We start from the raw sequence: 12,804 nt of genomic DNA on the forward strand, positions 1-12,804 counted from the left end.
AGAGAGAGAGAGAGTTCTTGAAGTTCTAGAGAGAGAGGGAGATGATATTTTAAGATTACTTAACTTAGAAGCAATGGAAACTGATATTTATAGCCCTTGACTCGGCTGCCATCATCGACGAATTGACATTCTTGTCAATGAGTCTGCCATTACCTTCGTCGACGAAGCGGTGGCCTCATCGACGAGCCTGAGATCCCCGATTTCCTAAAATCTCTCGACTTCTCCTCGTTGATGAACCTTTGAATTTCATCAACGAGTACAGAAGGGACTTCGTCGACGAACTCTGGCCTCGTCGACGAATTCTGCTCAATTTACCAACTTTCCCTTCTTTTACATAATTGATCCATATATCACTGTTCGGGTTCTTAAAACCTCCCCTCCTTACAAAAATTTCTTCCTCGAAATTTGCAATCTCTCATTACGAACACTTTCATACTACTACATACATACACACTCTGAGGTGAAACGGCGGCCATTTATACGCAATCTCTCTATGATACATATATATTCTAAAGGAAACGGCGGCCATTTATTCGCAGCCCCATTATGATATATGCATACTCTAAGAAAAACGGCGACCATTTATACACAGCCCTGTTACAATACATACATACTCTAAGAAAAATGGCGGTCATTTATATGCAGCCCCGTCATGATACATACATACATACTCTAGAGAAAACGACAGTCATTTATACGTAGCCTTGTCATGATACATACATACATACATACATACATACATACTATAGAGAAAATGACGGCTATTTATACGCAGCCCCGTCATGATATATACATACATACTCTATAGAAAATGATGGCCATTTATACGCAGCCCCGTCATGATACATACATACATACTCTAGAGAAAACGGTAGCCATTTATACGCAGCCCCATCATGATACATACATACATACTTTAGAGAAAACGGCGGCTATTTATACGTAGCCCCATCATGATACATAGGGGTGAGCAAAATTCGGTGAAAACCGAATTAACCGAATTAACCGGCCGAAATTGGTCGGTTCAGTTCGGGTAAAAATCCCGGTTCGGTCGGTTCGGTTATAATTCCATAAAATTTTGGTTAATCGGTTTTGGTTCGGTTAAGGGTAAAAAAATTTCGGTTAACCGAATTAACCGAATTACTAATTAATTAGATTTTAAATATAATTTATGAATATAAATTTTGCTTATGCAAGTGCATGAAGGAGTTTAATTAACATATTTCGATTCTTTGTTTTACGGTAAATTATTATTTTCATTAATAAAATTAATAAATAAGGTATTTAATTAAGTTAGATTTGGTTTTAAAAAAAATTTATAATTGTATTATATTTCTAACAATTAATTTTAAATGATTTCGGTTAAAATCGGTTAACCGAATTACCCGAATGGGCAATTCGGTTGGGGTCGGTTCGGTTTCCATCATCAATTCGGTCGGTTCGGTTAATGGTTTTATTTAACCGAATTTTTCGGTTAATTCGGTTAATTACCCGAATTTAACCGAACCGACCATTTGCTCACCCCTAATGATACATACATACATACTCTAGAGAAAATGACGGCCATTTATATGCAACCTCATCATGATACATACATACATACTCTAGAGAAAATGGTGGTCATTTATATGCAGCCCCGTCATGATATATACATACATACTCTAGAGAAAACAGTGGCCATTAATACGCAGCCCCGTCGAAATAGATACATACCTACATACATTCCCTCACTTATGGCGAAGGAATACCGTGGTTACATACATACATGGTCTCGAGAGTTCACAATACTACAAGACTCTCCCAGAGACTAACCACACAATACTAATATGATAAAAGAGTATTACATACATACATACATACTCATACCACCCTGCTATCCAACTACTACTTAGAATAACTGTGGATACTTCCGGCATATTTCCGTTTCCAGTTCCTAAGAAGCTTCCTCAACCTCGTGGTTTTGCCACAATACCTTTACTAATGGTATATCTTTGGTACAAAGTTTCATAACTTTCCAGTCTAGAATCTGAACGAGTACTTCCTTATATGCCAAAGTATCCTCAAGTCCCAAAGACTCATAACTAATAACATGCGACGGATCCGACACGTACCTCCTCAACATGGATATGTGAAATACATCATGGATCCTCGAGAGGGGGTAGTGCAACTCTGTAGGCTATCAGACCCACTCGCTCAATAACCTCGAATGGTTAGATGTACCTTGGGCTCAACTTGCCATTCCTTTCGAATCTCATCACTCCCTTCATCAAAGCACCCCCCCCCACCTCGAATTCCAACTCACAGCGGCAAACATCCGCATAACTCCTCTGCCGACTCTGACCGATCTAATCCTCTCCCAGATCAAACCTACCTTCTCAGATGCCTGCTATACGAGTTCAAGTCCTAAAACCTGACGTTCACCAACCTCATCCTAATACAAAGGAGATCGACACCTCCGACCATACAGAGCCTCGAACGGTGCCATCCCAATACTAGTCTAGAAGCTATTGTTATAGGCAAACTCCACCAATGGCAGAAACTGAATCCAACTACCACCAAAGTCTAATACACAAGCCCGTAACATATCCTCCAATATCTATATCATCCTCTCCGACTGTCCATCAGTCTAGGGGTGGAACGCTGTACTGAAAGTAAGCTTCATCCCCAATTCTTCTTGCAAGCTCTTCCAAAATTGAGAAGTAAACCTCAGATCTCGATCTGAAATAATGGACACCGGTACTCCATGTATTCTCACTATCTCATGCACATACAGGTCCACTAGCCTACTCAAAGGGTAGCTAACCTTCATCGGTACAAAGTGAGCAGATTTTGTCAACCTGTCCACGATTACCCAAATAGCATTCTGCCCGTGAAGCGGTAGCGGCAATCCGGTAACAAAGTCTATGGAAATGTGCTCCCATTTCCACATCAGAATAGGCAAAGGCTGCAACGGCCCTGCCGACCTCTAATGTTTAGCATTCACCTACTGACATGTCAGACACTGCTCTACAAATCAGGAAATATCCCTCTTCATACCACTCCACTAGAAGAACTTGCACAAATCCCGATACATCTTCGTACTACCCGGATGTATCGTATACAAAGAACGATTTTGCTTCCTCCAGAATCGTCCTCCTGATCTCATCAGCGTTTGGAACACACAGCCTAGTCCCAAACCTCAACACACCTTTTTCAGAGATCCAGACAATTTAGAGAAACCCTCTACGAACCGACAATAGTAACCCGCTAGTCCCAGTAAACTCTGAACCTCCTGCACACTCTTCAGTCTAGCCCAGTCAACCACAACTTCAATCTTGCTAGGATCAATGGAGATATTGCCCCTAGACGCCACATGGCCTAAGAACGCGACTTGATTTAACCAGAACTCACACTTCTTTAGCTTAGCATATAGCTTCTTCTCTCGCAGAATCTGTAGCACCAAACTTTAATGGTTTTCATGCTCTTTCAGACTCCTCGAGTATACCAAAATGTCATCAATGAACACCACTACGAACTAATCCAGGTACTCATGAAACACCCGGTTCATCAGATCTATGAACACTACTGGCGCATTGGTAAACCCAAATGGCATAACCATGAACTCATAGTGGCCGTATCTGGTTTGGAAAGGAGTCTTCGCTACATCCTCATATCTAACCCTCACTTAATGATACTTGGACCGTAGGTCAATCTTCAAAAAGACCAGCGTTCCCTGCAGCTGTTTAAAGAGATCATCTATATGAGGCAAAGGGTAACAGTTCTTCACCGTCACCTTGTTGATCTCATGGTATTCAATCCACATATGCATCGACCCGTCCTTCTTCTTCACAAAAAAAAATGGAGCTCCCCAGGGCGAAACACTTGGTCAAATAAAACCCTGATCCAGTTATTCCTGTAACTGCTTTTTCAACTCTCGAAGTTTTGCTGGAGCCATCAGGTACGGAGCTTTAGAGATCAGTGCCTTACCAGGCAGCAACTCTATCACAAACTCCACCTTAAGATCCGGAGGTAAATGGGGTAAATTATTAGGAAACACATCCAGAAACTCGTTGACTACCCGAATATCCTCGAGTCTCAACTCATCCCACGGCGGTTCCTTCACACAAGCTAGGTACCTCTGACACTAGTCCAAGAGTAGCCTCCTCACCTGTAACGCAGATAGAACCTAGGGTGTCGAACGCACACACGATCCTATGAACTCGTACTCATGCTCTCCAGGAGGTCTGAACACTACTACCTTCCTACAACAATCAATCACTACAAAACTGGAGAATAGCCAATCCATCCCCAATATGACATCAGAACCATACATGTCATATACTATAAGGTTTTTTGGTAGTAGTCTCCCTTGGATTTCCACTAGGTAGTTCCCTAACATTTTATTACAGATCGTTACACTCCCAGTTGGTTTAGTCACAGACAACATCTCATTCATCGCACAGGTTTCAGCCCCACACAACTTCACAAAACTAGAAGATATGAACGAATGGGTTGCCTCCGAATCAAATAAAACCATAGCTCTATTCGAAAGCAATAACATGGTACATGTCACCACGTTCCCAGCGTGTTCCGCATTTGCTGGAGTCAGTGAATATACCCTCACCGGAGTCGTGGTTTCCTGGTAGTTCCCCTAAGGCATCCGATTACTCCCACAATTTTGACTTTGTGTAGGCATATCTCTCCTCGGTACATCCTCCATGACATATGGCCTGACTTGCCACAGTTGTAGCAATTTCCCTAGAATGGCTGAAATTCGCCATTGTGCCTTTTATGGCACTTGGCGCATGGTGCGAGGGGTGGATCCCCCTGATAACCCTGCCGCTCGGTGTTCTACCGATACCCAAAACTGTAGCTTTTCTTCTTCTTCCATTGTCCCTACCAAAGACCACTCTGAGGACCAGAAGATACTGGCCTCTTCCTCTGAACCTGCACTACCTCATCTCCCTGATGGTCGGTCTCAACTATGGTGGCTTTATCCACCAAGACAAAGAACTCAAGGATCTATAGCATCCCCACAAGACGACGGATGTCTTTCCTCAGACCCCTCTCGAACCTCCGAACCTTATTGTGCTCATTCAAAACCAAGTACGATACAAACTGAGATAACTCAATAAATCTGGCTGCATACCTCTGCATCGTCAAAGTTTCCTCCATCAGGTCTGAAAACTCATCAGCCTTCACATCCCAAGTGGACATCGGGATGTATCTCTCGAAAAATACCTGCTTGAAGCGGCCCTATGTCATACCAGATCGACCAGCTCTCTACCTCTCAAGAAGACTCGCCGTCGTCCACCAACGTCCTGCCTCCCCAGTCAGCTTGAAGGTAGCGTACAAGTCCTTCTGCTTCTCAATGCAATGAAGGACTTCCAAAATCCTCTTGGTGTTCTCAACCCAGTCCTCCGCCATTATCGGATCAGGTCCTCCCGTAAATTTCAGAGGGTGCATGTGTGTGAACCTCTCGATGGTACACCCTACATCAGTAAGAGAGCTCTCACGTCTCCTAACACTCTGCCTAATCTCTCAGATCACCTGTCTCACCAAACCACGAGACACAGAAGGAGACTCATTGCTTTTCGTCTCCTCGGAGCCACTCTCCAAGTTATTATCCTTGGGCTCCATTCTGAAAACAGAATAGGAATCGGTTAGAATTCCTATATCGTACACAGTTAACACAATCATAGACCTAATCATGTAAACTACTACCCTCACAGGTCTAAGCCTGCCCCGTCACACCGACACAAATCCATCAATGGTTTGCCTTACCTTTACTACAATCATCATCCCAGGAAAAATACGGAATACCACCAACAAATCACGATCTAGAAACAGAACAACCCTCAACCAACACTACCCATTTCCTACATCCTATACTCTGGTATGTACACATTAATACTCCTAACCAAGTCTACAAGACCTAGTAAATTAGTTAGCTCTGATACCAAGCTGTCAAGCGCCGAACTCGCAGATAGGTCCCAGGTGTGAATATAGTAACCTAACCTGTCTCTGCATCAATTCAAGCATACATGATACAATACAATAAGAGGATCTAACCCCGTGAGGTACACGGATACCCTATACACATACACATAAACATCCATACTTATCAGTTACGCAGTACAAAATGTCTATCTATATAACATACCATACCATAGTCTGTACAAAACTAGGATACACAAACTCATACAATACCAAGGTATACAATCCTATAAATATCGTACATACTCCGGGTGTCTACCAAAAACCATCACGACAACCCGATTACAAAATCTCATACCTAATCAGGTACTAACAGCAGCTAAAGACACCCCCACTTCCGATTGCTAAAATGCTAAATACAACTACCTGATGGACCTGAAAACATTGTATGTACATTCGGGGTGAGACCCCTCTTAGTAAGGAAGAAAATAGGTTATATCAGTGTGTGGCATACCAGTATTATTCTATGCAAAACATAACACTATACAATACGATACAGTTCGAAAATATTTCCATACAGTTCCAGTATTTTCAAAAATGCATTCCAGTACATACGATACCCACAATATACGGTCAGTGTCGTCACACTAATATGCAACTACGCTATGAAACCCAAAGCTTCAAGCGATTACATTGCCAATACGATGTAGCTCACACTAATACGCAACTACTTCATAAGCCCAAAGTTCCACAGCGATTACATCGCCAACACAAAACTACTCCATGAAACCCAAAACTTCACAGTGATTACATTGCCATTCAGTGTAGCTCACACCCCTCAGTGACCAGCCGAGATATGTAGTGATATTTCATACCCTCGGATATAGAGTCGGACACTCTCGCCCACGATTTTCACACCGGTATATGGCATAGCGTATGGTAATTAGCTGCCACATATCTGTTTCAGCGTACGGTAATTAGCTGCCACTAACTGATTTCACAAAACCTGAAATCATTTTGGAGCTCACACTCCTATACATTTCAGCGTGCCGTAATTAGCCACCACATAGTTGTTTTACAAATACCTGGAATAATTATATACAACCATACATACCACACTTATTTGGTTTATGGAAAATCATATCGTTTTTCAGTTCAAGTATCTAGTTTATGCAAATATGGATAACGGTCATCTCAATAATACAGTTTAAACAAAACAAACGATTTTCCAAACAAAGTAGAGATGATACCTAAAATTCCCAAATTTTCCCGAAAGCTGTAACCCAAGAATCCTGTATTTTTACCCGATAGATTTCCTGAAATAAGTTACCAAACATACATACGATCGTAGCCTACTAGCTTACCAATTTTCATTTCGAAAATAAACTGATATAAACTGAATCCTCTTACCTTAACCCGAATTTCAACTATAAACTCTACAGTCCCCAAAACTATGAACCGAGACTCCAAAACCTACAAACCACAGTACAATACATGCTTACAATTCGTACTACTACACATATTCTGAATTAGAAATGAAAACCGAGCATTATCTCGATTTTAGCCCAAAACTTGAAAATGCTCAAAACGAGATTCTGATATGCTAGAAATGTAGAGAATCCTTCCTTGATCCTTGCACTAACATTGGATTTACGAATCAAGCGATGAACGGTGAAGAAAACTAGAGCGAGAGGGTTCTTCAAGTTCTAGAGAGAGAGGGAGAGGATATTTTAAGATTACTTAACTTAGAAGCAATGGAAACTGATATTTATAACTGATTAGTACATAATATTGCATATTTATGAACATTTATACGCCATCTTACTGCACATAAATAAGTAAATCATTTACGTAACATGCATATAGAACTTGTTGTGTGATTTTTGTGATTTGTAGATAAAGTGCAATAAATAATTGATTAGCCCTTGAGTGGAGTATGGAATGGCTGCAAAGACTTTAAGGATTCAAAGTACTAATTTGTGAAGTGAGGAAGGTGTTTGGAAGAATTGAATAACATCCAAGAGTGCTTTAATTCGGGTCAATTGAAGTAATGTAGTAGTTTTGCGCAGCATTGTTAAATCGGTCATAAATTTTGACTCAGTTATTCAATTTATGCAAACTTGGTTGCCTTTCAAAGACGACTTCAAGTCCTACAAATTTGCATTTCACGAGAAAGTCCAAATTACAATGTTTAGCCATCCAAACTTGAGCTAGAAAAAAGGTGACGAGATTAAACAATAAATTTCAACAACACAAGGAGTGCAACTAGCATTTTGGTAGGAGAAGGTGTTTGTGGTAGGTATAGGAGTGTAACTAATAAATTGTATTAGGTTTTGGAGTGGGAGTAGTAGTTTTTCAACCTATAAATAAGAGGCTTGTGTTAGCCTTGAAAGAGGGGGGCAGCTACCTCATTTTCTTGTATTCTTTCTCTCATTTCCCTGTAAATATTCGGAAGTGTTTAATTTAAGTATTTCTTCGTTTCATTCTAATGGCCAACTAAATTTCAAGTTAGGCTAAGGGTGGAGTCCTACATCCCATTATTGGTAATTCTCATCTCAGTCATCAAGTATTTTATGTTAAAATTGATTAATGTTCAATGATCTTTTTCTAAAAAATTTTGGTTTTGTAAACTTCTTGATTGATTGTAGACACGTTAAATCTTGTCACAACCAATGCCTTTTGTTCTTACATTCTAAAAGTTTGCTAAAATATTTTCATTTGGCATTAATCAACAATTTTTGTCAAACCTATGCATTTCAAGTGATATATCTTCCGATCAAGTTCAATAGGTATATTGATGTTGGTTGAGTTATAAAGATGAGATTTGATTACCATTGATGAGATTAGGATGAAATCTAAACCCTAACCCTTTAATTAAATTGTTATAATCAAGTGACAATTGTATTAATTAAAATTAATCCCCACACATCTCACTCTGAATTAATTTGTGACGTATGAACTCTTAAGCTTCCCAATTGAATCCCTGTGGAAATAACCTTGGGACTCCAAGATTTACTATGGTTGACAATGAAATTTTCCTACGCTTGGGAATTGGACAATGATAAAAAAAAAATGACAAGCATTTTTGGCGCCGTTGTCGAGGATTCAGTTTAAGTTTGGAGAAAAAAAAAAGTACATAATACTATATATTTATATATATGTATATACCATGGCTGGTTTTTCTACCGCCTACTTGTACTAACTATTATACATTTATTTATTTATTTATTTATTTTGTACATTTATTTGTATTTACGTTTCCTTATTTTCCTTGGACGGTTGTGCCACCTGAACTGTTTATATTAACTTGTAGTAACATTTTCTTTCTTTTACAGGAACTAATTATTTTTTTTTTCTTCATTTTCTTGAATTTTGTTATCATAGTGTATGTCGAGTTGGGTTCGTGATGGAACTAATAGGCTAGTTAGGGAGCGGCCTTCTAGATTCATTCAATGTCACTTAGAATTCTCAGAAGAGCCCATCCAAGCACCTCCATCCATAAATTTCCAAAGAGGACCCTCATCCTTTAGAGGACCAATGGATTGGAACCACAAAATAACCAAGAACTTCCACATGAGAGGGATGGAAATGGAGGCCCAATTCATTCTCCCAAGATTGCTCCACCCCAATATGGTGAAGCCAACCCCTTATTCGCTTAAGTTAATTAAGGGGGTGACAACAACCAACCCTTTCGCCAAGGTCAAGTGGGGCAACTGCCTTTCTTCGGAAATCAACGCAATATACAAGACCAAGAAGGAATGGGGGCACAACAATTTCAAAATTTTCAAAACTTTCAAAATGCCCCAAATTATCAAAATGTCCCTATTGTTCCCATCATTCAACATGAAAGAACATTCGGAGATTATTTCAATCCTCCAAGGTCTAGTGAGCCCTCTTGTATTCGTTTACCAATGCAAGCTTGCCACTTTGTGTTGAAACCTAAAATGATTAAGATGGTGCCCACATTTCATGGGATGGATTCAGAGTCCCCTTACTTACATCTAAAGGAATTTGAATAGGTTTTTTCAACTCTTACTTACCCCGTTGCCCCTGAAGATATGGTTAAACGTAAGCTTTTCCCTTTTTCTTTAAAGGATAAAGCTAAGTCATGGTTATATTCCCTTAAACCTCATTCTATTGCATTTTGGGAAGAAATGCAAAGAGACTTCTTAAAGAAGTTTTTCCCACATAAAAAAACCATTGATTTGACCAAACAAATTCAAAATTTTTCTGAAAAACTAAATGAAGAATTTCATCAAGTGTGGGAACGCTTCAAGGAGCTTCTACAAACCATTCCACATCATGGTCTAGATACTTGGCAAATTGTGAACTTTTTCATGCAAGGACTTTCACCTAAGAATTGCCATTATATAGACTTGATGTGCAATGGTGACTTTTTAAACAAATCACCTGAGGATGCATTAGATTACTTTGATGTTTTGGTGGAATGAGCCCAAACATGGGGTACTCCTCAATCCGTTGGAACATCAAGCCACCCTGGTATTCAGAGTGGAGGAGGGAAGTACCAACTCAAAGAAAAGGACGATGTGTTAGTTAAGATTGCAAACCTCACAAGGAAAATGGAGGCTTTGCAAATGAAAAAGGTAAACGAGGTTACCACTAGACCTAGATTGGAAAATGTTTGTGCAATTTGTGAGACCCAGGAACACTCCACTAGTGAGTGTCCCACCATTCCCTCTGTGAAGGAAGTGATTAGTGGTCAGGCAAGTGTAAATTCTTTGAATCAATTCAAAAGGCCCTTCAACAATCCATACTCTGAAACTTGCGACAAAGGGTGATCAAATCACCCTAACTTTAGTTGGAAGAATCAAGAGGTGGCTAATCCTTCATTTGCTGCTCAAAGTTTCAATCACCATGCCCCACCAAATTTTCAAGGGCAAGGAGCCCAATTCCATCAAAGTCAAGGTTCTCAGGGGTATGCTCAAAATCTTCCTCAAGCATATGCCCCTCCAGGGGAAAAAAATCCTCCACCATACCAAGCCCCTCATAAAATAAGTTTGGAGGATTAAATGCAACAATTCATAGCCCACACGAGTCAATCAATTTCTCAAATCACTCAATCTATTGGGGATGTGAAAGCTCAAATTACTAAGTTGAACACCACTGTTGGGGCACTTCAACAAGAAAAAGATAAATTTCCTTCTCAAACCCAAGCTAATCTAGTGGATCAACATAGTATTGCGAGTACTAGTGACTTTGAGGTGACTATGGAGCATGCTAAATCCATTACCCTTAGAAGTGGTAAGAAATTTGAAAGAAAAATTCCACAAAAAGATATTTCAAAAAGAAATGATGAAGGCTCTTCAAGCAATGTTTTCAAGGAGCCTATTCATAAATCTAAGAGTAATGAGGTGATGCAAGAGCCCCAAGAGATTGAGGGTGAGAAAGTTGTTGCAAAAGATCCAATAATCATTTCGTACCCACGGAGACTCAAGGCTCCTCAAAAGGGGAGGTGTGATGTCGAAATGCTTGAATTGTTCCAACAAGTGAAGGTGAATATACCTCTGCTTGATGCCATAAAGCAAGTGCCTGCATATGCTAAATTTTTAAAGGGTCTGTGCACTGTGAAGCGTAAGCATAATATGCATAGCAAAGTCCTTTTGGCTGAACAAGTGAGCTCAATCTTGAATGCAACTACACCTCCCAAATACAAAGACCCTCGGAGCCCGATCATTTCCATAGTGATAGGGGAATTCAAATTCAAGCGTGCCTTGCTTGATTTGGGGGTGAGTGTGAATCTTCTCCCCTACTCTATGTATGAAAAACTTGGGTTGGGAGAGTTGAAGCCAACAAATATGACCTTAGAATTGGCAGATAGAAGTATTAGAATCCCTAAAGGAGTTGGGGAGGATGTTTTAGTACAAGTGGATCAATTCTTTTACCCTATTGATTTTGTGGTACTGGATACTCAACAAGTGGTGACCAAAAATTCTCACATCCCCATTATCCTTGGTAGACCATTCCTTGCTACAGCAATGCTAACATCCAATGTAGGAATGGTTTAATGAAAATCTCATTTGGGAACATGACTGCTGAACATAACATGTTTAATGTCATGAAGCAAGTTGGAGATGATGGTGATGTGTTTGAAGTTAATAGCATTGATGTTATTTTGCAGGAACACTTGGATGCCTTCTCTTGTGAAGACCCTCTTGAAGCATGCCTGGTGAATGTTGTAGAGGATGACTGTGTTGAGAACCTTGAAGCGGAGCACTTCCGCTCTTTTCTTAATATAGTTAAGGCCTTTGATGTTCATGGTAGGACTCCTAAATTTGAGGAGTTAACTCCTTTTGAGACTAAAATTTTACCATCTCATGTCCAACCACCCAAGCCTGAGCTAAAACCATTGCCATCACATTTAAAATATTCTTTTCTAGGTGAGGGAGAGACTTACCCAGTGGTGATCTCCTCTACCTTAGAGGAAGCCCAAGAGGCCAAATTGTTAGAGTTGTTGAGATCCCATAGGAGTGCTATAGGATGGAGCATAACTAATATCAAGCGTATTAGCCCCTTGGTCTGCACACATAGGATTTACCTTGAGGAAGATGCCAAACCTTCTCGCCAACCACAGCATAGATTGAACTCTATAATGAAGGAGGTAGTTAGCAAGGAAGTCTTGAAGCTTTTCGATGGGGGTATCATTTGCCCCATCGCTGATAGCAAGTGGGTGAGTCCCACTCAAGTGGTACCGAATAAGTCGGGAGTGACTGTGATTATCGATGAGAATGATGAGTCAATTCCAACTTGTATTCAAACGGGTTGACGTGTGTGCATTGATTACAGAAAATTCAACTCTTACACTAGGAAGGATCATTTCCCGCTTTTGTTTTTGGACCAGGTCCTAGAGAGAGTGGCTAGTCACTATTT

The 12,804-nt window shown here is 40.2% G+C and overlaps 1 protein-coding gene across 1 annotated transcript; it reads left to right on the plus strand.

Moving 5' to 3' along the window:
• The first annotated feature begins 10,946 nt into the window (after nt 1-10,946).
• Nucleotides 10,947-11,942, plus strand: LOC131153806 (uncharacterized). Its single transcript, XM_058106262.1, has one exon. It carries the CDS (start codon nt 10,947-10,949, stop codon nt 11,940-11,942), a length of 996 nt encoding a protein of 331 aa, XP_057962245.1.
• Nucleotides 11,943-12,804: the final 862 nt, after the last annotated feature.

Source organism: Malania oleifera, chromosome 4 (genome assembly GCF_029873635.1).
Source record: "Malania oleifera isolate guangnan ecotype guangnan chromosome 4, ASM2987363v1, whole genome shotgun sequence".
Taxonomy (NCBI): Eukaryota; Viridiplantae; Streptophyta; class Magnoliopsida; order Santalales; family Ximeniaceae; genus Malania; species Malania oleifera.